The sequence below is a fragment of the Equus przewalskii genome, chromosome 12 (assembly GCF_037783145.1).
Source record: "Equus przewalskii isolate Varuska chromosome 12, EquPr2, whole genome shotgun sequence".
NCBI lineage: Eukaryota > Metazoa > Chordata > Mammalia > Perissodactyla > Equidae > Equus > Equus przewalskii.
Window position 1 is genome coordinate 1,808,952 of NC_091842.1, and position 23,703 is coordinate 1,832,654.

General features: G+C 55.5%; 3 protein-coding genes across 12 annotated transcripts in view; 1 reads left to right on the forward strand and 2 right to left on the reverse strand.

Moving 5' to 3' along the window:
- Nucleotides 1-609: 609 nt before the first annotated feature.
- On the reverse strand, nucleotides 610-5,902 carry MRM2 (mitochondrial rRNA methyltransferase 2). 2 transcript variants are annotated; one of them, XM_070567360.1, is made up of 3 exons: nucleotides 5,844-5,902; nucleotides 3,962-4,251; nucleotides 610-1,706 (listed from the first exon to the last, which is right to left on the reverse strand). In XM_070567360.1, the coding sequence occupies exons 1-3, from the start codon at nucleotides 5,849-5,851 to the stop codon at nucleotides 1,264-1,266; spliced, it is 741 nt and encodes a 246-aa protein (XP_070423461.1). In that variant the 5' UTR covers nucleotides 5,852-5,902; the 3' UTR covers nucleotides 610-1,263. The 2 variants fall into 2 exon arrangements, with proteins under 2 accessions (XP_070423461.1, XP_008519586.1); XM_008521364.2 differs by having other exon boundaries at nucleotides 4,961-5,862.
- On the forward strand, nucleotides 5,773-19,368 carry NUDT1 (nudix hydrolase 1). 2 transcript variants are annotated; one of them, XM_008521365.2, is made up of 4 exons: nucleotides 5,773-5,970; nucleotides 7,500-7,665; nucleotides 18,194-18,339; nucleotides 18,622-19,368. In XM_008521365.2, the coding sequence occupies exons 2-4, from the start codon at nucleotides 7,514-7,516 to the stop codon at nucleotides 18,792-18,794; spliced, it is 471 nt and encodes a 156-aa protein (XP_008519587.1). In that variant the 5' UTR covers nucleotides 5,773-5,970; nucleotides 7,500-7,513; the 3' UTR covers nucleotides 18,795-19,368. The 2 variants fall into 2 exon arrangements, with proteins under 2 accessions (XP_008519587.1, XP_070423462.1); XM_070567361.1 differs by having other exon boundaries at nucleotides 5,957-6,006.
- Nucleotides 19,345-23,703, reverse strand: part of SNX8 (sorting nexin 8) — a 66,414-nt gene continuing 62,055 nt past the window's right edge. For all 8 annotated transcript variants that reach the window (XM_070567335.1, XM_070567334.1, XM_070567336.1 and 5 more), the window contains one exon: nucleotides 19,345-22,159. In XM_070567335.1, the coding sequence (XP_070423436.1) occupies nucleotides 22,049-22,159 (111 nt within the window). In that variant the 3' untranslated portion in view covers nucleotides 19,345-22,048. The remainder of the gene's footprint in view (nucleotides 22,160-23,703) is intronic.

Sequence of the window (23,703 nt, forward strand, 5' to 3'; positions counted from 1 at the left end):
CCGTGCTACTACGCCATCCTCCCCGTGCCCTGCGAGCCGCCGCCCCCCCCCCCCCGCCCCGTTCTCAGGGCGCAGGAGCCAACAGGACCCCTTGAACTACAGCAACTTGTCCAGTAACTTGTGTATCACTGTTTCTGGGTTCTCCTCCCTCCTCCTCCCCGCACCCCAGTCCCGAGGGTCTGCGCTGAATTCCCCTCTTCCAGACACAACACAGGTTTGTGCGCCGGGGAACTCAGTGTGATGGGGACGGGGGAGAACGTGGAGGGGCTGGGACAGAGCCTTCTCTGGACTCAACTGACTACAGCCAAAAAGAACATGAACAACTTTGAAATCAGGGAGCTGGACCAAGCCCCCGGACTCATGGAGACTCCTGGGCATCTAGCATTCCTTCCCCCGCTGGTCCTTGGGGTTTAATCATCCTCTCACAGTCAAACTGCTCGAGGGATGAGCACACCTCCAGGAAATGGCTTTGAAGAAACCAGCAGATTAAAAAAAAAAAAAAAAAGCATGGAAGTTTCTCAAGATAATACAATCTTTATGGTTTCACAAAGCTGCATCGAGTTCCTGGAAGAGAATAAAAGGAAATAAATGAACACACCACATCACAGCTTGCTTTGGCAATTACCTTTATGGTCTCGGGAGCTTGGGGCATTACAGCAAGCAACGCATATTCGCGGCAAAAACCAAAGCACACCACCCCATGCATAATTCATACCAAATGTCTTCCTTAATTGCTGTGGGAACTCTGCGCTGCTTGAAGAATGGATGTGTTTCTAGATCATTCACCAGAGAGATGGAAATTAATCCCCAGGCTGAAATTTCACTTTTCTACATTGCACTGGAAAGCCAAAATAACAACTGGAAACCTGTGTGCTGTGTTCTAGGAGCCGCAGTGGAAGCCGTTTCTCTGTAACGTGCTGACAGTCTGCAAGACGAGCACTGACATACAAGTGTGTGTGCGTGCATCTCTGCCTCAGCGTGTTCGTGTCTATCTTCCTCAGTCTATCTTCTCTTCCTGTTACCTCTGCCTGTCTCTTCCTCATAACTTCCTCCTCACAAATCATGTTAGAGAGACTGTTATCATATATCATGGACACTGAATATACTTTGTCCTATCTTTTTGATTTTACAAAAACGGTCCCCACTTGTCCTGCCTGCTGCGTGGCCGGGATCAGATCCAGCTCTGTCTCCCCAGCTGCACTTCAGGAAAGAGCTCAGGCTACGTCTGCAGTCAAAAGGGACCAGAAGAGGCGGAAGAAACCCTCAGGCCTTCACAGACCCCTTCCCTCTTCGGTACTGTGTGGCCAAGAAGTACACCTCTGAAGACTCTTTCCTGCTGGCTTCAGGTTTCACAGTCTTCGTGTTCTGGAATTCCTCTGTCAGTCTCTTCTGTAACCGATGGCTTTGACTTCCAGCCCAGGTTTTACAAAGGAACGTTCCCCCAGGGCACAGGGTGTCTGGAGCCAAGTCCAGAAGGGACAAGCACAGGCTAATGAGCCTGTCGTGATCGAGGCCCCGGATCCCTGTGGCGTTGGGTGCCATGTCGCTGAGAATTACATCTGCTCTCCCTCCAGGAAGCAGTTCTCGGATTCTCTGGAAGGTTCTTGGGTCAGTCACATCAGCAGGGCACAGAAAAGTCGCTCCTTCCAGGGGGAAGATGTGAAGAAGATCTACCCCAAGCACAAAGCCAACAGGAGCACCAGGATCTGAGGAAGAAACAGTGAATGCATTATTTATTTACACCCTGAATCTCCCCACAAAAATACACGCACAAAATAATAGAATAGAAATTAAAAGTCAGGACCAAGGAAAAGAGCTCCTGTGAAAATACGTAGACACAGGCCTTTTCCCACTTTCTATGCATTCTATAAAAACACATGGTGGGGAGCGGTGGTCCTTCACTCTGCATCTGAGGAAACTGAGGCCCAGAGAGAAAAGTGACTGTCCCAGAGTCACACGGAGCCATAGGGAGACCTGGGGCCACGCCCTGGGACGTGACTCCACGTCTGATTTCATTTCACTCCCTGAGGCTGGCTCTCCATGAAACGCTTCTTATCTGAGTGGCCTTTGTGATAAACTAAAACAGAAAATGACACAGTAGTAGATAAAGTGCCTCTGGATTAAATCAACAAGTCCGTTCTGCAACTTAATCCAATTTCTCTCAATGTAGAAACTATCAGAAACAAACCCAGAGAAGGGGAAGATGGAGAGATGACAAATAAGGTACAAAAAGTGAAGCCCTGCCCAGATTTGAGTGATACCCATTGTGACATAAAAGATGTCATTTTTTCACCTTACCTAAAACAACACATGTGCCTGCATGACTGTGGTCCCCAGCGTCCCCCTCGCCATCCTCTCATGCTGCACCCACAAAGCACCCCTCACAAGCCCTGGCGTCCCCTCTGTGTCGCTGCCCTACGCCAAGGAGGGCCTTTGCTCTGCTGACACCCACCAGGGTGGGTAAGTCCAGGGTAACGTCCCAGATTTGCTAGCTCATCTGCTTAATAAAAAGGCCATTGCAAGGCAGGGGGAATGTGTGTTTTCTTTCTCTCTAAAGCTTGGGAGTCCAGATATTTTGCAGCAGACCCCGTTTTTCAAAGGTGAAAACCCTCAATTCTCAGCCCTGAAAAGCGGGACATCTCGCATCTCATGTCACGCACTTGACTCCCTTTAACACCCACGTACCCCCACCTCAGGAATGTCCACTCAAGGCAAATGGCTTTGGTTGCATTTTTGCCACTTCTGGGAGGAAAAGAAACCACATCATGTCACCTGCGCCCTCCTCGCTTCTGCCACTTGTTCCTAGCAGTTCAGCTTGGCCGTCTCTCCGCTTCTCTAGAAGAGCTGCTGGGGAGGAGGAGCCACTGAACCAGCTGTTAGCAAGTCTGTGGAGGGGCCCAGCGGTGGGGGAGGAGCTAAAGTTTGTGACACTTCATTCACTTGGTCGATCAACATTTAATGAGCTGGAAAATAATTTCGCCTGCTCGAGAGTCCCATGAGGCATCCCACCCAGAGTAATGTGGCTGACGAATGAACCTGGGGAGCAGCATCCCCAGGGCTGTCCTTTCAGCAGCTCATTCAACGCCTCAGAACCTCAATTTTCTCATTAGGAAAATGGGCCCAAACGTCCCCACTGGAAGGTGTTTGGGGGAGATCTTTGTGAACTGTCACATGTCACAAAGCCAGTGCATTCAGTACCCTCGGCAGGAAATATCAGTGCTAAGGATATTCACCACAGCGTCCTGCATGATAGCCGAAGGCCGGAAAGCACCTTGATGCCCAGATGAGGAGCCGGCCTAACCACCAACAGGGCACCCGTTATCTGGAATATTATGCAGCCAGTTAGCAGGACGACACAGTTTTCTAAATTGTGTGGGTTGGTTTATCTGTTTATTAGCCAGGGGGACTTTTTTTATATAGATGAGGCCCTCGGGTTGGGCCAGAGTGGAGAATCCAGAGCCCCCACCACGTGGGCTAAGCAGCCCCAGCAGGACCTCTGAGAAATGCAGGGCTACCAGGACCAGGACCCAGAAACCTCTGGAGCTGATTCAGCTGTACTGTCGTGGAAAGTGGCAATATATAAGTAAGAGAAAAAAATAGCTCCATCAAGGCTCTAAACCAGCAACAAGAGTTTGGTATAGTATCATTTTTGAAAAACAAAGTATATATATATGTAGTTATGTATGCAAAAACAAATTCTAGAAGGATGCACACTGACACATTTGCATATATTAATGTGGTGTGATTTGAGGTGATTTTAATTTTCTTTATACCTTTTTACCTTTTCATTTTGAAAATGTCAGTGTCCTATCTTTACCATTATTACTACTAAACAACCAACTCAGAAGTATGTGCCTTCACCAAGTGGCCCGGTTGCCCCGTGTCCTCGGGCAGAGGGCAGCTGCCCTGCGTCTACAGACTCCCGGTGGTCAGGGGCCCTAAGAGCAGCAGGAGGCCCCACCTGTGCCTGCGGCGTTGACCCTCTGCACAGCCACCTGGCTCCACGCGCCTGGAGCCGCCCCACAGTCTAACACCCGGAGGCCAGGCCGCAGGATCTGGTGCCTCTCGTTCACCTCCAGAAGCTTGAAGGCACTTCGACACCGGTAACTCTCCACCTTCGCAGCCTTCACAAATGGGTCCTTCAAATGCCGTGTCAGCCACAGATGCTCAGCGCCGGTGCGACCCTTGTAGTGACCCCCGGCAGTGTGGAAGCCTTGACGCTGAAGGGAAGCACACAGCAGCTTCAAGGACCTGATGACAGGAAAAGGGAGCAAGCAGGTTGGCATCATATAGACCCGCGGATCAGAGCTCGTTGGGGCCCTTGGTTCACGCTGCCCGCTTTTAGAGATGGGCACGGAGACCAGAGGCGATGTAACTTGACAAAGCCGCACAGCCAGAAAGCAGGGCTTTCTGTGGGCTGAACTGTGTCCCATCCCCCTCCCCGCAAAAGTCATATGCTGAAGTCCTAACCCCCAGTACCTCAAAATGTGACTGGTCTTTAATAAGGTAATTAAATTAAAATGAGGTCATATGGGTGGGCCCTATTCCAATAGGACTAGTATCCTTCTTAAGAGCATAGGTGGACACACAGACACAGGAAAGCCCAGCAAGAAGACGGCCATCTACAAGTCAAGGAGAGAGGCCTCAGAAGACACCAGCCCCGCTGACACCTGACTTCGGACTTCTAGCCTGCAGCACCGGGAGACGATACATTCCTGCCGGGCAAGCCGCCCGGGCTGGGGCGTCTGTTATGGTCTCTGGCGCTCTGTTAGGGCAGACCCGGCAAAGTAACACAGCTGGCATCTACCCTTCAGCCAAGAAGTGTTTCTTCTGTCCTCGTGTTTTCTTCAGAAGGAAAACTTAAACATCAGGGACGGTCACCTTGTTTGTGTCAACCAGAATATTCCCGGTACTGGTTAACAGTACTGAAAAAATCAGCGAGAGTTATATTCTTCCTCACCTGCTAGGAACAATCACCGGGCTCTGAGAGGCCATGCAAAACCCATGAGGCAGGTCTTACAGTGACTGCGTTCCATGACTTTAGCGGCTGGCATGGGCCCTACCTGCCACGTTTCTTACTAAACTTGAACTCAACCTGTGCGAACACTTCAAAGGCAATTTCCATTTCTCTTTGGCAAAGTTAGGTTTTGAACAGTTTATCAACTGCCGGGAGCTATCCATACCTCCCCCATTTAACTCTCAGAACAACCCTACAAAGTAAGTCCTATATGTATTTTTCTGATGGAAAAAAGGCTGTCATTATCCTCACGGCTCCAGGTCAAAGCCCCTTCAACACCAAAGCACGTGACAAGGTCTGGAGACTGACAACTCCGGAATCACTGCCTTCAAAGGACAGAAGGGGTCTGCAAGGAATAGGGCACAGGGTGGTCCTGGACCCCAGAACTTATTCCAATGGCCCAGGACGAGTGGAGGTGGAGGGACACACCCACCCCGGCCTGATCTGGGCAGGGCAGCCGACCTCCAGCCCCACCCCACCTCCTGGATGCAGTTTCAAGTTTCACTTCCACCTGCAGGGACCCTCTCACCTGCCCCTCCCCCTCTCCCCCCGCGGGACCCCTCCCCTGCCCTTCTCCTCCAGCCGTCTACAGCTCTCTGCCCGCCCGCCGCTCCCCGGGAGCCTTCGCCCACTGTGGCTTGGCGTTTGCAGTCCTCCTCGAGTCACCTGGCCGGGCTGACCGTGTCGGGCCGGGACGGAGGCGGGACCCGCGCCCCTGCGGACGGGGAAGAGTGGGGCGGGCCGCTGGCCACTCCCGCCTCCCGCACGCGGGCAGCAGGCGGCCCCGGAACGCCGCACGGGCGCCCCGTCCCCCGGCCCCGCTCACCCAGCCATCAGCGCCGACCTCTCCCGCCGCCGGAAGTGCCCGCCTCGCTTCCGGCCCAAGGCCACGCCCCCGGAAGCGGCGCGCCGGTTCGGACGGCGCGCGCGGAACGGAGCCGGTGGCCGGTCAGGTGAGCCCTGGAGCCGAGGAGCAGGGGGCGGGCCGGGTGAGGGGGCAGCGAGGGAGCGGGGCCAAGAGAGCGGGGGGCCGGGAAGCGGGCTGGGGCTGCGGGGCAGGTGAGCAGAGGCCGCAGGGGACGGACCAAGGACTGGGGTGGGGGCCTGGGGCGCCGGGCCCCTGGGAGGGGCGGCCAGGGAACCTGCGTTTACAAGTCTGCTTGTCAGCAGCAATATCTAAGGATATTGTCCCTTTCAACCCTGGTGACGGCCTCAGTTTACATACCACTGGACTCAGAGGCCACGTGGCTAACAAGTGGGGCTGCCCAGCCCCATTGCCAGCCTCCCAGCCCCTGACGTTAGATGGCCTCTCTGAGGACCCGTCTAACTGTAGTGCCGAGCCGTCTGCTCTGGCTGCTTGTCTTAGTCTTAAGCAAGTCTTAGTAGATAGAGTTGTTGGGTCTGTTATATGGGATAATTTTTTAGAAAGAAGTTCATGGTCAGTGCTTAGTAAGTGATAGCTGACAACCCAGGATCCATCTTCATCACCATCACCGTTGACTTAGGAAGCCAGGGCTTTGGGTGTGAGCAGGTCATCGTCAGGACAGAGTGTGCAGGCCGAAAGAAAGCCTCAGCATCAGAAACTCACTCCCCCCACCACCAGGATTCAGCTGTCGGTGCCTGTTCTCAGATACCATAGCTTCCCAGGAGGATCCTGGTCCTGAATCCTGTGTCATTCTGATGCGGTCCCCAGAGCAGGAGACTTATGTGCAGTGGGCCCCAGGCCAGGATAGGGATAGAGCCCCAGAGACCTTGGTCCTGGTTCTCCAGCAGCAACCCAGATGTCACCCTCAGGGTCTTTCTCTGGACCATGCACACCCATTCGAGCAAGAGGGGCCCTTGTGGATCCAGTGCCCTCTCTGAGTGCCAGGTCCCAGAGCAGCAATGGTTGTGAGCAGAGCATGAACTCCTGGCACAGGATGGAGGACCAGCCAGGCCTGGCTGGGTGGACTCTCCACTGTCGGGAGCATTTCTTGGGAATCTGGAGATCTCCTACTGCAGAGAGGAAGAAGCCAGATCCCAGGAGGCCAGAAGAAGGCCCCATTAACGACAAGGCCAGGCCAAAAGCCTGGCTCCACAACCGCTGGATAAACTGCATGGTTATCCTGGTGCCAGCTGGGCACAGAGGCTGGACTGCCCTCCCACTGCTGCAGAACAGCCCTGTGCCAAGGAGTGGGGAAAGGGAGCTGTGGCCGTCGCCTGACCTCCTGCATCAGCCCTGAGGACTGAAGGGCCTGGGCACTGATCCCACTGGGTTCCGAGGGCCAGGCCTCTTTTTTTACCCCAGAAGATCATTTGTTCAGTGGCAGGCTTCCACCTGCATCAGGCAAGCCACACATGGCAGAGCCGGGAAATGACCACCAAGCTTCCCCTCCCTGCCTTCCGATGCATGTTTCCACTCCCGCTGGCCCCCGGCCACGGCAGTACACATGCTGCCATCCACGCCCGTCAAGCTGACCCAGCCCTCTTGCCTTCCTCACAGAACCCAAGGGGACTATGGGTGTCTCCAGGCTCTACACCCTGGTCCTGGTGCTGGAGCCTCAGCGAGTTCTCCTGGGCATGAAGAAAAGAGGCTTCGGGGTCGGCCGGTGGAATGGCTTCGGCGGCAAAGTTCAAGAAGGAGAGACCATCGAGGACGGAGCCAAAAGGTGAGGGAGGGGTAGGCCTGACCCCAGAACCAGCTTCTGCAGGCGGTAAGGATTCCAGCCGTAGAGCCAGACTCCTGATGTCACCACTTAGAGCCATGTGACCTGAGGCATGTACTTAGCCCTTGAGCCTCAGTTTCTTCATCTGCAAAATGGGAATAATAGCAGGAGCTGCTGCTTAGGATTGTTGTGGAGATTAAATGAGAAAATGAATATAAAGGACTAGGAACAGTGCCTGGCACGTGCTAAGTGCTGAGTACACGTGAGCTGTTGCACTGCGGGGTGAGGACGGATCTGGGAGGCTGCTGTGCACGTGGCTTCCTCTTTCTAGCTCAGAGCCCGGTCGGTCACTTGGTCTCTTCGTTTGTTCAGGGGAGCTGATGGTGAGCGTTTCTATCAGAAACCTTTTGCACACACAGTCTCAGTTAATCCTCAACACAACCAGCGTCACATGGGAAGCTACCGAAACCCAGAGAGGTTGAGCAGTGTGCCCAAGATCACACAGCCCTCCAGACTTCAACCTTCTTTGCCCCTCTTCACAGGCTTGTGTGGATAAAATGAGAGTGTGTATGTAAACATCACAAAGCTACACAAACCTCAGCTCCTGTTGATCTTGTTCTTACTCTGAAAAAGGTTGGCAACCTGAAGGCCACCTTCCCCCGAGAGGGGAACAAACCCCCAAATGCCTACTACCGAGGTTTCTGGAAAGGACGGAAGCTGCCGATGCTGCAGCCCAGTGGCTTTCAACTTATGGGGTTTTTTAAATTTAAATCACAACCCACAGTAAGAAATGTTTATACTTTGATATAGCAGTGCCCTTACTACATGAAAGCATGCTCCAATGTAATTTATTTTAAAGATTGGCACCTGGGCTAACAACTGTTGCCAATCTTTTTTTTTTTTTCTGCTTTATCTCCCGAAACCCCCCCCCCCCACCCCCGGCACACGGTTGTATATCTTAGTTGCAGGTCCTTCTAGTTGTGGGATGTGGGATGCCGCTTCAACGTGGCCTGACGAGCAGTGCCATGTCTGCGCCCAGGATCCGAACCCTGGGCCGCCACAGCGGAGCCGGCCCCTACAATTTTTTTAATTGCTCATCATGGTCCACTAAGTCGACCTCAGGGTGCAAGACTGGCTTACAGCCCCCCATTTAAAAAGCCCTGCAGGTGGTATTCCTGTGTGCACCTGCCCTCCTAGGCCTGGGACCCGGGGCTGCTGCCACACGGAGGCGTCTGCTCGTTCATTTTGGCAGGTGCACTGAGAGGACACGGCTGGGCGGAGACCTAGTCTGACGAGACTCAGCGCTGGGGTGGGAGGGGTGCAGAAGAAACAGCAGGGAAAACGGACAGAAACAAGGGGGCGCCAGAGGTCTGCTCTGCCACTGTCTGAAGGTCTGTGTCCTCCCAAGACCGTTCATCCGGTCACTGATTCAGCAGCGCCCACCACCTAAGCACTGCTCAGTGTCGGGACACAGAGACGCGAGTCCCAGCCCCCGCCGGGCCCCCATCTGCTCTGGCTGCGGGGCTTGGGGGGCTGTGTGTAGAGAGCGGGTCTAGTGGACAGCCCGTGGTCTGGGCATCAGCATAGAGACGGAGGGCAGACAACTGGGCACGAGGGAGAACTCCCGAAGGACCTGAGTTTGGTCGGAGGGCCAGGTGGAAGGTGGGATCCCGGTACTCAGAGGAGCGCAGAGGGGTGTGGTGTGGCCAGAGGGCAGCCAGGGGAGGCAGGGTGGGCTGAGGGCGAGGCACGAGGAGCCCCCAGTGGCTTCACGTCAGCTGTGCTGCTGACAAGCAGACTTGAGACCCCCGAGGCAGCCCTGATGCGTTTCCTTATGAACTGTCTCACGATATAAGGAGCTTTCCTTCCCGCCCTCTCAATATGATTCATTTCTTCAACGCGACACAGACTAAGAAACCGTGACTCCGACCCTCGGTACTGAGTAGGACAGTGGCCTTCCCTCAGACGGGGTCTGAGCTGGGGGAGGAACCTGCAGGACAGAGCAGGAGGCAGGTCATGTCTATCCCGAGGCTCCCTGCACTGCTGCGTCCAGACTACCCCTCTCACCTGCACAGGTGGGAGCGTCCTGCCTGGTCTTCTGCCCCTCCCTTCCCTCCCGGGTCCATTCTCCACCTGACCGCCTGCGGGCTGACCTTCCTGAAACCACGTCTGGGTCTCTCTGTCTCTCTCACTCTCTCACACTTTAAACCCTTTCCTAGCTCCCATCGCACTTAGTCCAATGTCCTGTGTCATCCACTGAGCCCCCCACGGTCTGGCCTCTCCCCTCCTTCCCATCCCCGCCCCTCTCCCCACACTCTTTCTGCCCCTCGGACACCCCACTTTTCCTGGCTCCTCGCCTGGCTGACCCTGTAAGAAGGTGGCCCCCACCCAGCTATTCCCGATAAATCTCATCCTGCGTTGCTGTGTATCCATTTCCTCCACAGCACTCTGACCCTTTCTAATCGTATTTAATTATTCCCTTTCCATCTGTTTTGCCCCAGAAGCGCTCTGTGAGACCGGGACTGAAGACATTTTATACGTCAAGTTGGTGTTGAAATAGCGCATGCGTATAGGAACGTGCACAAATCTTCATCAGGGAATTTTTAGGACACAGGTCCATCTGTATGACCAGCCCGTGGGTCAAGAGATGGAAATGGGGTGGGGACCTGCCCTCCAAAGGTCACCCTACACCCTGATTTCTGTCCCAGTTGATCATTTGGGCCTGTTCAAAATAGCACATAAGTGGAATCCTGTGGGATGACCCTTTGCGTCTGGCTTTTTCCCAGCATTACGCCTCCAGGAAGCAGCAGTCCATTAGTCCTCACTGCTGTCTAGTATTCCGGTTGTGAATACGCTGCAGCCTGTCCTTTCCATGGATGGCATTTGAGTCGTTTCTGGTTTGGAGCTGCGAGCGGTTCTGCTGACAGCCCTGTACGGTCTTTGGAGCCCGTGTGAACTCCTTGCTGCTGGGTATTTCCCTGGGAGGAGAATTAGAGGTGCTCGGCGTTAGTAGATGCTGCCCAACAGTTTTCCGAAGTAGCTGTGCCAAGCTGAGCTCCCACCAGAGGTGTGGGTCCTGCTTCCTCCAAATCCTCGGAAACCCTTGGTATTTTCTGCCTTTGTCATTAGCCACTCTGGTCAGTGTGATGACACCTCAGTGAGGGTTTCATCCATTCGCCCTGCTGACTGCTGAAGTTGCACACCTGCTCAGCGTCTCTGGCCACTCGGATATCCTTTTTTGTGACGTGTCTGCTCAAGTCTTTTGCACAGTTTTGTAATCCGGTTGCCTGTCTTTTTCGTATCCATTTGTAGTTCCCTGTACCTTTCACTCTGTCCTCTCTGATTTTCTGCCTGGTGCATCTGTCCAGTTCCGGGTGTCAAGGTCTCTGACAATGACAGTGGGTTCGTCTGTCTCTCCTTGCAGTTCTGGTCGTTTCTGCCTCACAGGGTTTGGTGCTCTGTTGTCAGGCACATACAGGTTAAGGATTGTTGTGTCTTCTTGGAGAACTGACCCCTTTATCATGATGTGACGCTCTCTTAATCCTTGGTAACTTTTGTTGTTTTGTAGTCACTTCTGTCTGAAATTAACATAGCTGCTCCTGCTTTCTTTTGATTAGTGTCAGCATAGTGTATCTTCCTCCATCCATTTATTATTAATCCTCAGGTGTCTATTTAAAGTGGGTTTCTTGTAGAAAACATAAAGTCGGGTCTGTTTTGTTTTATTTTTTTGCTGAAGAAGATGTGCCCTGAGCCAACATCTGCTGCCAATCTTGCTCTTTTTGTGTGTGAGCCACCACCACAGCATGGCCGCTGACAGACGAGTGGTGTAGGTCCATGCCCTGGAACCGAACCCAGACTGCCAAAGGAGAGCATGCTGAACTTCACCGCCAGACCACCAGGGCTGGCCCTGTTTTTTCATCCTCTCTGATGAGCTCTGTGTTTTAATTGGTGCATTTAGATCCTTGATGTTCAGAGGGATTAATGACATAGCTGGTTAGTATCCACCATATCCATTACTGTTTCCCATTTATTGCCCTTCTTCTGTGTTCCTATTTTTGTCTTCCACAATTTTTCTGCCTTCTATGGTTTTAATTGAGCTCTTTTTTTTTCCTCTCTTTTTTGCTGAGGAAGATTTGCCCTGAGCTAACATCCATTGCCAATCTTCCTCTTTTTGCTTGAGGAAGATTGTCCCTGAGCTAACATCTGTGCCAATCTTCCTGTATTTTGTATGTGGGATGCCACACAGAATGACCACCGACAAGTGGTATAGGTCCACACCTGGGCACTGAACCCAGGCCACCGAAGTGGAGCGGCGGAACTTAACCACTAGGCCACAGGGCCGGCCCTTTGATTGAGCATTTTATGTGATGCCATTTTCTCTCTTTCTTAACATATAAGTTTTCCTTTTTCACTTTTTTTAGTGGTTGCCCTAGAGTTTGCAATATCCATTTACAGCTGATCCAAATCCGGTTTCAAATAACACTTCACGGTAGTGTGAGTACCTCATAATAACAAAATCGTCCTGATTCTCCCTCTCGCCACTTGTGTCATTGCTGTCACTCATCTCACTTACCCTCAGTGCCCACGAGCATTTATATGTGAGGCACAGACATAAGCGCCCATAATTGAACACATCGTTGCTATGAGTATTTTGAATAAACTGTTGTCTGTTGGATCAATTAAGAATAAGAAAAAAGCTTTATGTCATCTTCACTTGTTCCATCTCGGATGCCCTTCCTTTCTTTATGCAGATCCAAGTTTCTGACCTATATGTTTTCCTTCTCTCTAAAGAATGTCTTTGAAAGTTTCTTGCAAGGCAGGTCTACTGGCAGCAAATTCCCTTGACTTCTGTTTGTCTGAGAAAGTCTTTATTTCTCCTTCCCTCTTGCAGGATAATTTCACAGCGTACAGAATTCTAGTTGGTAGTTTTTCTCTCTCGACACTTGCCATATTTCACTCTACCCTCTTCTTGCTCGCGTGGTTTCCGAGGAGAAGCTGGACACGGTGCTTTGTTCTCCTGTAGGCAACATGTTCCTTCCTCTGGCTCCTTTCTGGATTTTTTCGTTATCTTTGATTTTCCGTAGTTTGAAGATAATATGCCTAGGTGTGGGTGTTTGGGTGTTTATCCCACGTGGTGTTCTGTGAGCTTCCTGGATCTGTGGTTTGGAGTCTGACATTAATTTGGGGGAAATTCTCAGTTGTTACTAATTCTCATGTTTCTTCTGTTTCTCTCTCTTCTTCTTCTGGAATTCCCATTAAACACATGTTGTGCCTTTTGTAGTTTCCCACAGTCCTTTGCATTCTCTTCTGCGTTTTTTTGGTCTCTGTTCTCTCTGCTTTCCCGTTATCAGGCATTCTGTTGGCACGTCCTCCAGCTCAGAGACTCTTTCCTCGGCCGTGTCCAGTCTGCTCATGAGCCCGTCAAAGGCATTCTTTGTTTCTGTGACATTCTTCATCTCCTGCATTTCTTTTTGGGTCTTTCTTAGGATTCCCCTCTCCCTGCTCACACTGACCGTCTCTTCTTGCGTGCGGTCTACTTTCCCATTAGAGCCCTGAGCATATTCATCATAGTTGTTTAAATTCCCGGTCTGGTAATTCCACGTCCCTGCCATGCCGGGTGCTTGTTCTCTCTCTTCAAACAGTGTTTTTTTGCCTTTTGGTGTGCCTTGTAGTTTGTTCTTCACAGCCAGACACGATGCACCGGGCACGAGGAACTGCCATCAACAGGCCTGTCGTGCTGTGGGGGCGAGTGTGGGGGAAGGAAGCGTTTATAGTCCTGTGATCCGGTCTCGGGGTTTCCGTGGCCTGTGCCTCTGGACCGTGACCTTCACAAGAGTGTCTTAGGTTCCTCCTCCCCGCACGCCCCCATTAGGTGGGACAGGGTCGCTACAGCTAGCTGGACCTGGGTGTTTCCCATCTGGCAGGTCACTTAGGCTCTGGCTCACTAGTTCCCCCTGGGGCCCCTCGTGATGAACAGAGGGCTCTGGGGGATTTCTAAGTGGTTCCTTCCCCTCCCCCTGCAGGAAGCATGGGGGGATTTTTCTCCATATTTACTGTGGGAACCTGGTCGAGCTCCTGGAAATGAATCTCACGATATTGTGGCCCCCGTGCCCCCAGTGACTGAGGCCCCCTGGAGTGTGTAACTCAGACGGGGCCACGCTGAGCCTGCAGTGACTCCTCAGTTACCGTTCAGCTTTCCTGCCCGGGCAGTGGCTTCCACTCACGAGTCTGCGCCGGGCAGCCGGGACTCTGCGTGCGCCCGTCCCTCTAACTGTGGGGGCAGGGGTCTGCATCCCTCTCGTAGACCCAAGAAGAGTCCTGGATTGTTTGGTCACTTCAGCTTTTTACTTGCTGTAGGATGGAGGGGTGACTTCCAAGCTCCTTACCTGCGGAAGCAGAACCCAGAAGTCTCCTTAAACGTTTGAGACTTGAGTTGTCAAACATATGTACTGCAAATATCTTCTCTGGGGCTTGTCTTCTGACTCTTAATGATATTTCAATAAACAAAAGTTTATCATTTGATGTAATCCCACATACAACTTTTTCCTTTATGGTTACCATTTTCCACATCCTTTAAAAACTCTTTGCCTATCCCAAACTTAAGAAGATAGTCTCCTGCTTTTTTCTAAAACTTTTAGAAGTGTTAGATCTTTAATCCATCTGGCACTGAGTTTTGTGTATGATGTATGGCAGAAGGTCAAGATTCCTATTTTTCCATATAGATATGCAGCTGACACGGCATCATTTATTGGAAAGACCATGTTCCCCCACTGCACTGTAGTGTCACCACTGTCATAAACACAGGACATATGTCACGTAGAACCGTAATGTCGGTTTCGTTCTCCAGCGCCCGCACAGGGCAGGCCTGCCTTCTGTAGGCATGACGTGGCTGGATGGATACGCGGATAAATGAATCAGCTCGGCAGAACTGACTGACACTGCGCTGGCCCTGGGAGTCTGCCCTCTAGATGCCCGGTGGACAGCCAGAGGCCGGTGGAGCAGCAGCCCCGTGCCCACAACATTGTGCCTCTGTCCTGACCTCACCCAGGTCACGAAACCATCGTCAAATCGGTGACTTCCTCTCGTCGTTCAGCCTTACTCCCAGCTTTGCTATGAAGGTCTCAGTAGCCTCTTAGAGGCTCACAGTTCTTTGCGCTTCGGAGGCCTCGTCCAGCAGGCAGGGCCGTGGAGGGTGCTTCCTCCTGACCGCCGTGAGCTCCTGGGCGAGGCCGGGCGCCCACAAGGGTGTACCCTGCCCCTGCCAGCAGCACACTCCCCCTGGAGAACATCCTCCCCGTGGCCACGTGGCATAGGTTGCCATGCTCAGGAGCCAAGAGCAGAGGGCCAGCTCTGCATGAAGGCAAGGACAGGCCTTACTGGGACTGAGATGTCCAGCACCCCTGGCCATGCTGACCGCCTGATTTAGACCGGTCAGCCTCGGTGACCACGTGGCACCACGCTGCCTCCCAGGGCCTTCAGCCAGTTCCAAGGAGCTCTCTCCAGGACCCCCGTCTCCTCCTCCCAGAAGCCCAGAGTGTCAAGTGTGTAGGACGGAGCCAAGGGTCAGGACACCCTCTGACAAAGACTGTTGTGCCCCTGCCCAGGGGAGTGAGAAGGGCAGGCCCAGTGGCACATTCTGATACACGTGAGGAGCTAGCTGAGATGGGTCCCAGGACCCAGAGACTCCAGCAGCAAAAAGGGCCTCACTCGCCTTGAGGACAACTCGGCATCAGCCCCAGCTAGGGCTGCCCCGGCTTCCTCACGTGCACACACACGGAGCCGCTCCCCGGGCCCCAGGCCCTGGCTGCCCCAGCCTCTGACGTGCACGTGAGTCGCGGTGGCGCTGGGTGTGCGTCTGGTGCACACTTTATCCACTGCACTGCCCTTCTGCACATTCGGGTCCCAAAGTGGGCCCCAGATCCAGAGCCAGGATAACACACCCTCCTCGCTCACCTGCAGGTGCAGGGCAGCTGTGTGTGGGTGGGTCTCCCCTCCTCTGCCCGATGCCCCTGCGGGGGGAGCCATCTGAGCATCAAGGATGATGCATTCTTCGGGGGGGGGGTTCCAGGAACTTGGGGACCTCGGGTCCCTCAGAGAGTCAGGTTGGGCTTTGGGTGTGTGGCATGTGCTCATCGTTCTGGCCAGTATCCCTGACGGTCCCCAAAGCAGTGAGGATGCAGAGCGCTGTGTTCAGAGAACCCTGGAAGGCAGTGCAGGAGAGGATAACTGAGGTGCATCCCGAGCCATGCCACAGGCCCCTCGCGCCCGCCGCCCACGCCCCCATGGCACTTGGCTGCTCGGAGTTTGTGCAACTTGTTACTCATCCCGTTCTCCATCTGCCATCTGGGAAATGAGCATCACAGAGATGCAGTCAGACACGTTAGCAAAACTGTAACAGTGTCATCTCCGCTGTCTCATTAGCCCAGCCCGTGAAATGGAGATTCAGCTCTGACACCCGGGAGATGCTGATATCTCACACGCTGCCGTGTGCTTGGGGAGAGGAACCAAAATTAGTCAGAACATTAAATCGGGAGGTGCAGTTTTTAAAATGAGACCCACCAGCCACTGCCAGAGCCCAGGTGAGGCCCCGCTAGGCTCTTCTGTTACATTTAAGTGGGGAGCCATTTGCACCCCCTGAGTGAAAACAAACATTTGTTTTCTAGGTCAAGTCTAATTTTAATTAACCATCTCAACAAGTAAATCCCAGCTTTCAAAACATCACTGGGGGAGGGCCGGCCAGTGGCACAGCAGTTAAGTGCACACGTTCCGCTTCAGTGGCCCGGGGTTCACCACTCCGGATCCCGGGTGTGGACCTACGCACCACTTGTCAAGCCATGCTGTGGCAGACATCCCACATATCAAGCAGAGGAAGATGGGCACAGAGTTAGCTCAGGGCCAGTCTTCCTCAGTAAAAAGGGAGGATTGGTGGCAGATGTTAGCTCAGGGCTAATCTTCCTCAAAAGAAAAAAACAACTCACCCGGGCCTGCATCTGAAATGGCAGCAGGTGGCCGCGGCTCCTGTCCAGGCCTCACAGGGAGCCGGTCAGCCCTAGGCTGAGGACAGCATCCGTTTAAACGTCGCCCTTCCAGCCGGGGTGTGCGTGAATGAACACCCTGGTTTCCCCAAGCCCTGGGCCCAGGCACAGGAAGTAACGATGCGCTGTGTCCTCACCTCACCTGGAAATCAAAGCTAAAAACTTTACACCTGCAACTATAAGTAGTCAGACGTAATTAGAACATTCTTGTAGACGGAGAAGTAAAGACGGGGCGGGGGGAAGTGTGAATCTCTACAGGGAGCAGCAGACTCTGAGCTTCACGGCTGCAGCAGCTCTGGGGGTCCCCAGAGTCCTGAGCACAGCACAGCTTCCAGAAAGCGTTTGCTGAGTGACTGAACAAGGGTGGAGTGAGAGCCCACGCTGAGCTGTCAGCCAGGGTGAGAAGTCAGTGGTGCGGGGCATGTACAGAGATGCTCGTCACGGGGGATCGACACGAGCACGTTGACAGTTTTTATTCTCTAATGCACGACGGTTGAGAAGCTGGTTGAATTCCTTGTGTAGGATGTTGCCCCACTGTTGCATGAAAAGTGAAGGTACAGTGTGTGATGTGCTTGCAATTTTTTTTTTTGAGGAAGATTAGCCCTGAGCTAACATCTGCCGCCAATCCTCTTCTCTTTTTTTGCTGAAGAAGACTGGCCCTGAGCTAACATCTGTGCCCATCTTCCTCTACTTTATATGTAGGACGCCTGCCACAGCATGGCTTGACAAGCGGTGCCATGTCCGCACCCAGGATCCGAACTGGCAAACCCCGGGCCGCCAAAGTAGAATGTGCGAACTTAATTGCTGTGCCACTGGGCTGGCCGCTTGCAATTTTTAAAGGGATGTACAAAGGAGAAAGAGCCAAAGGAAGAACACTGAGATGGAGACAAGGGCTCTTTCTGAGTGAGGAGTCCGTGGGCACCTCCTGGATTGTCTGCGGGAAACGTCTGTAAATAGGCGACAGCATTAGAATGTTCTGGGGGCATCGTGATTCTGCTTGTGGTGAGGAAGGACGATTCTTTGGGCAGGAAGGTTTCCGTTCAGGACCTGGGCCCTGCCGCAGACGTGCTGGGAGAGAGCAGGAGCTGAGGACGGGCTGGGGGTTCCCAGCTCCACCACCGGCCTCCCATGAGGCCCCCAAGCAGCTGAGCCGGGCCAGGCCTGGGCTGCCACGTGCTACAGAGGGCGCTGAACTAGGAAGAACCAGTGCTCGTCACAATCTTGACCCCTCCCTAGAACCTCTGAACAAAATCGGAGTGTTTACAAAGGTCCCAGGCGACTCCACAGTTCCGCCAGGCTGGGAGCTCGCCGTGCATTCCACGAGACGCTCCGGGTTTCCCGCCCGCGCATCCCACTCGCGGCTCCCTGGGCCCCTTCGGCGCACGTGCACAGATGCTCTGCTCTTCCATCCTCCCACTGCCATTCTCGGGTTCTGCGTGGACGTGGGCACCTTGCTTTAACTGCCGCTTTCTTTCCATCCGTCTCCCGGCCCGCAGGGAGCTGCAGGAGGAGAGCGGTCTGACCGTGGACGCGCTGCACAAGGTGGGCCAGATCGTGTTTGAGTTCGCGGGTGACCCTGAGCTCATGGACGTGCACATCTTCCGCACAGACAGCGTCCGGGGGACACCCGTGGAGAGTGACGGTGAGTCTCAGGGCCCGTCCCTTCACAGCAGGCGAGGGGACAGCCAGGAGAGGAGCCGGCCCCAGCAGCCTGCTCCCCGCCCTGCATTGCCGAGAGGCAGGTGCTGCAATGCACAGCACCAACGGAGCCTTCTTCCGGGCACGTAAAAGGAGAGACACGGTCGCGAGGATTAAATCCAAAGTGTGTCGAGCTCCTCACACAGCCTTGCTCAGTTCGTGCCTTGCCAGGGGTCCAGTTAAATCTGGGTTGGACGTCGGGGCCCTCCCTTCTCTCCCGCTACAGAAATGCGCCCTCAGTGGTTCCAGCTGGACCAGATTCCCTTCGAGGACATGTGGCCTGATGACAGATACTGGTTTCCCCTCTTGCTTCAGAAGAAGAAATTCCATGGGTACTTCAAGTTCCGGGGTCACACCACCATCCTGGAGCACACGCTGTGTGAGGTGGACACAGTGTAGGGGCAGAACCGCGGCTGCCCCTCCGGGCCCAGAGAACAGCTGCTCGGCAGCCGCACTGTCTGAGCCCCGGGCCCCGGCCCCGAGCCAGGGTGGAGGTATTCTATTTGGAACACGGCTGGCTGGGAAGGGAAATAAATGTCTTTTACCTTTTCAACATTCTTCACCCAGCCCCACCACAGCCGGCCCAGTCCTGGCCTCAGGAAGCCACCAGACGTGCTGGCCTGTGCCCCGCGCCACAAGACATAAATGGGAGAGGAGATAGGCCTTGGGGTGAGGGGACGGCTGGTGGGAGAGGGCGGGCAGTGATTTCCTCAGTGCCACAGGCTCCTGTTGGGACCACAGGGTGGGGCTAGGTGTGTCCTCTCTCACCACCTCCCTTAAAGGGGAAACTGAGGCACGGTCGGGGCCCAGAGCTAACACCCAGACCTAATGTGTCATAGGCTAGTCACCCTCCCTTAGCCCAAGAGCACGGGGGCCTTCTTGTCCCAATTTGTCACCACCAGGAAGGGGGAGTCACCACTCACACAGAAAACTCACGACGTCACCCAGCTCTTATAAATACGTTTAATAATAACTGTTCGTGTAAGTTTATTGATGAGAATCTCGGAATGCAGATCATTTGTAAACAACTCCAGTTTACCGGGTGTGGTAGCAGTTGACACCTGCAGCCTCGTAAAGTGCTTCATACGTACAACCGCCCCGCGCCAAGCAAAAGGCAGGCCTCGGACACAGAACCGCTCCGACCGCAGTCAGGCCAGAGGCCCCCTCGGCCCCTGACACCTCCCAGCTCACGTCTCCCCTTCCTACTCAGCGTCTGCGGCCGATGACTAGACCGTGGCCGTAGTTAGCACCGAACAAGCGGGTCGAGCTGGAAGGACCTGATCCAGAGGCACTCTCCCAGGGGCCAAGCTGAGGCTCCAGCCTTCCATGCAGAACAGGGATTTCTCGGAACCACAGGAACGGCTCCCACGGGGATAATGTAACCAGGTGGCCTTTCGCCGGCTGTGGCGGTACGCGGGCTCTCCTGGGCAGCAAGGACAGCTCCGGCAGCAGGAAGGGCGCAGAGGCGCAGGGACACCCTGACCTTGGTGTGGCCCCTCCTCACCCTCCCCAGGACAGAGTGGAGCACAAAGTGCTGGGCCCCCAACCAGGGAATCCACCGCAGCCCAGGCTCGGGCCGAGGGAAGCTCTGTGCAAAGGCGGCCTCTGCTGTCCCCAGCCGCTTGGCACAGGGGACTGAGCTTCCCTCCGCCGTTCCCGAGAAGCCCGCCCCAGCAAGTCTCTTCCCTCCCCTTGGCCTCGCTGCAGCGCCTGGGGTGGGAGGGCGCGGCCTACAAGGCAGGCCTCCAGATGAGCCTCCCAAAAACGGGGCCAGGGCTCCAGCCGAGGACCCGCCCCCAGTCTCCACCGCAGGAGACGCTCCAGGAGCGCGGAGTCCTGAGCACAGCTCCTGTCAGAAAAGGACGTCTGAAGTCTTTGGTGCTAGAAGTCCCCCTGGTGACCCGTGCAAGGATGCCCTGTCCTGCCCTGGAGGCACTCCCCATGATGGCCCCCACCCCCACCATGTGCAGGGCCTGGCTGGGGTCTCTTCCCGCCTGTCCTCTGTCCTGTGGTCACTCATCCCTCACCATGCACAGACAGGCCCCAGGCAGGTGAGCAGTGGCCACCGCAGGACAAGACAGAAGAGGCCTGGTGGTCACGCTTTCCGGCTCAGTTGTACCCAGTAGTGGAGGGGAGCAGCCCCGGGGGCCAGGATCTGCTCAGCGGTTCTCTTCAGCAGAGGGAGATCAAGAAGCAAGCAGCCCGGAGGCGACAAGGGATCCAGACAGCCCAGGGTCATCAGCTCCGCGGGGACACTGCCTGCTCCTTGTGTGGCCAGGAAGGCACATGTGGGCTGCGGTGGGGCACCCCCACGGCTGCCTTGCTGGCACCAGCAGAACCCACATGCGGAGTGAGCCCAGTGTGTGGCCAGCCCTAAGGGACATTTTCCCCTGGACTGTGACAGGTGTCAGCCCCGCAGGGAAGCCCGCCTGTCTGCTGTGAACCGAGTGACCCTGGAGCCTCTGCCCCGTTTCCAGTCCTGCAGGCTGTGTGTGGACACGGGGGCAGAAGGCTCCCACGGCAGACCCAGAGAAAACCCACTCTAGTCAGCTCATATTCCCGGGAGGCAGGAATCTCAGAAATCCTATGGTGCCGGTTCAGCCTCCTCCAACCAGCTCCCAGCCAATGGGAGCAGTGAGCTCAAGAAAGCCCGAGGGTTCCAGACCTCAGAGGAAGGCTCCGTGCTGCATTTAAGGCATTTAAGGCCGAGGTCAGACCCTCCAGGAATGGCCGGCCCCCTCGGAGCAGGCACCAGGTCAGCACGTGTAGGGGGTAGGTTGGGCAGGAGGGTTCTAGTCGCCCCAAGAAGTGAAGTGAGGTCAGTTTAAGCTGGGCTGACCACAGCAGTGCTCCTCCAGAGCCCCAGCTGGAACAACACCCCCCACCCGCCCCTCATGGTCTGCAAAAAGGGGGTGTCTGTGAGAGGAGAGAACAGAGCAGTTCCGAGCACCGGGCACACGATGGGCACAGTGTGTGCACGTGTGCAAGCATGCGGGGAGGGATGCGGGACATTCGGCCCTGGAGGCCAGGCCCAGACTGGGGCCCCAGGGCACTCGCTGGAGCAATCCCCCGGAGACAGGTCACTGCCTTCCCTCCCCATTCCCGCTGCCCGCTCCTGTGCACCCACAGCGCCCCGGGCCATCTGCTCTCTCACTGACCAGTCACCTGTCAGGTCCAACGGCGGCAGGCCGGCTGCAGGAGACTCCTGCCCTCATGGGTCTCAGCCTCCCTCCCCACTCAGGAATCCAGAGCCCTCCGGAGTGCCTGAGCACATAGGGGTCCCCTGTACACCACCTGTTGGCTGGGACCCTCCCTGCTGCACTGCCCTCTGGGCGTTGGGAGAAAACCATCCCAGGGGATCTTAATACTTCTCGGACGGGCGCAGGGGTGGGGGCAGGGAGGCGGCAGAGGGGCCGGAGCAGCTCGGCTTCCACGGACGCTCAGAGGCTCAGGGCCTGCACCCGGCCCTGCCCCCACGAGGGGAGGGGAGCCCGGCCCCACCCGGCCCGGACGTCAGCTCTTCTGCTACAGAGGCATCAGCGCGCCGCCGGGGCCCCGGGAGTGGGGCAGCGCCGTCTGGGGAATTAAACGGGGACACAAGTTTGGAAAGAAGTTTTAGTGAGGCGCTGGGAGCTGCGGCCCGGTCCTTGGCTCTAGTGAGGAGACACGCCGTCCTGCGGGGACCTTGGTGGCGTCAGGGTGCTGTTCGGTCCAGCGAAGAGGCAGCTCAGCTTGGGCTTCAGGTCGTTCCACACCTTGCTCATCTGCAGGAGGAGGGAGCAAGACAGGGTGAGAGGCCGGCGCCAGGCCCTCGCCCTAACGCACGCCAACGAGGGGCCTCAGGACAGCCATCCTAGGGCAGGAGGGGACAGGCCGCCACGGCCACCACCAGGCCCGTGTGTCGCAACCCCCTAAGCTGCCCTTCCCTGCATCGCGGCCCCTTCCTCCACGGACGAGGCCCAGTAAGGAGTGCTCCCCAAACCAGAGGTGACGGCCGGCCAGCCCCTCCGCCCCTGTGCTCAGCACCCAAGGGGCACTGCTCGACGCGGCATTTTAAGAAACCTTGCTGGGTCACTTCCAGCACACTCTCTAACCGCTCGACAAGGGCCGGCCTTCCGGCTCAGCAGGGCACACCCCAACACAACGGCCACCAAATAAAACGGCACACGGAGGAGAGGAGTAAGACAAGCCGCCGGCGCTCGCCAAGCACGCCGGGTCCGGGCTGAGGAACGGCCGCCACAGCCCGCGCAGCAGGGAAGCTGACAGTGGCTCATGTGACAGCAGGAAAGCAGGGTGTCTCCCTGGGAACGTGCAGATGAAGCGAGTATAGTCTAGGCACTGTGACACTGGGGACTAGCCGGTCAACTACAACAGAGAAAGCTAGGATCGGGGTCACAAGGCCTGACCCAGGTGGAACACAGGCTCACCCAAAGTCCCCTAGGGATCTCTCATCCCAGACTCACCCGGCGTCCCCTAGGGACCTCTCATCCCAGACTCACCCAGCGTCCCCTAGGGACCTCTCATCCCAGGCTCAACCGGTGTCCCCTAGGGACCTCTCATCCCAGGCTCACCCAGCGTCCCCTAGGGACCTCTCATCCCAGGCTCAACCGGTGTCCCCTAGGGACCTCTCATCCCAGAGTCACCCGGTGTCCCTGCTAAAAGCACAGATTCCGAGTCCTGGCCCCCAGGGATCCTGAGTTTGTGGGTCTGAGGTGGGACCTGTGTCCCATATCCACATGCTGAGCAAACACTCCAGGTGGTTCTGGCACAACTGTTTCTAGACCACGGTCTGGCCTGGCCAGTGACCTGGTCAGTCACAATGGCCCCAGACTGGACTGAGAGTCTCCAGCCTCTGTCCCATCCTCTAAGCCGCTGCCAATGTCCTCTCTGAACTATGGATCCGAGTCAATCCTACGCACTACTCACAAGAAGTCCCTCCACGCAGAACTGCCAGCACCCTGGACTGTACCCCCCACCCCTGGGCTCTGCACAGGCCTCCATCAGGGCGTGAGAAGCCCTCCCTCTGACTGGCCGACCGGCCAGGATCTGGTAGTCCCTGGTGACAGGGACGTCTGTAGTCCTGCTGTGTACCCTCACAACCACAGAGCCGGGCACGGAGTGGCTACCTGTGGTCCCTTACCCACCGATCTCCCAGGCCAGTCTTGGAAGGTGGGGAGATTGTATTTATGCCATTTTTCTGACCGGGAAACTGGGCCACAGAGGTTAAATGACCCAACCAAGGCCGGAAGAGCTCATAACAGTCACAGAGCTGGGATGGAGAAGTTCTGAGCCTGCGCCCCACTTGGTG

Excerpts from the sequence above, each read along its gene's own strand:
- MRM2 (XM_008521364.2), bottom strand. The coding sequence starts at position 4,995 with ATGGCCTCTCAGAGCCCGGTGATTGTTCCTAGCAG. Across the intron at positions 4,252-4,960 it reads CCGGTGATTGTTCCTAGCAG|GTCCTTGAAGCTGCTGTGTG; the intron begins GTGAGGAAGAAT and ends TCCTGTCATCAG. Across the intron at positions 1,707-3,961 it reads GGTCAACGCCGCAGGCACAG|ATCCTGGTGCTCCTGTTGGC; the intron begins GTGGGGCCTCCT and ends TTTCTTCCTCAG.
- NUDT1 (XM_008521365.2), top strand. The coding sequence starts at position 7,514 with ATGGGTGTCTCCAGGCTCTACACCCTGGTCCTGGTGCTGGAGCCTCAG. Across the intron at positions 7,666-18,193 it reads ATCGAGGACGGAGCCAAAAG|GGAGCTGCAGGAGGAGAGCG; the intron begins GTGAGGGAGGGG and ends CCCGGCCCGCAG. Across the intron at positions 18,340-18,621 it reads GACACCCGTGGAGAGTGACG|AAATGCGCCCTCAGTGGTTC; the intron begins GTGAGTCTCAGG and ends CTCCCGCTACAG.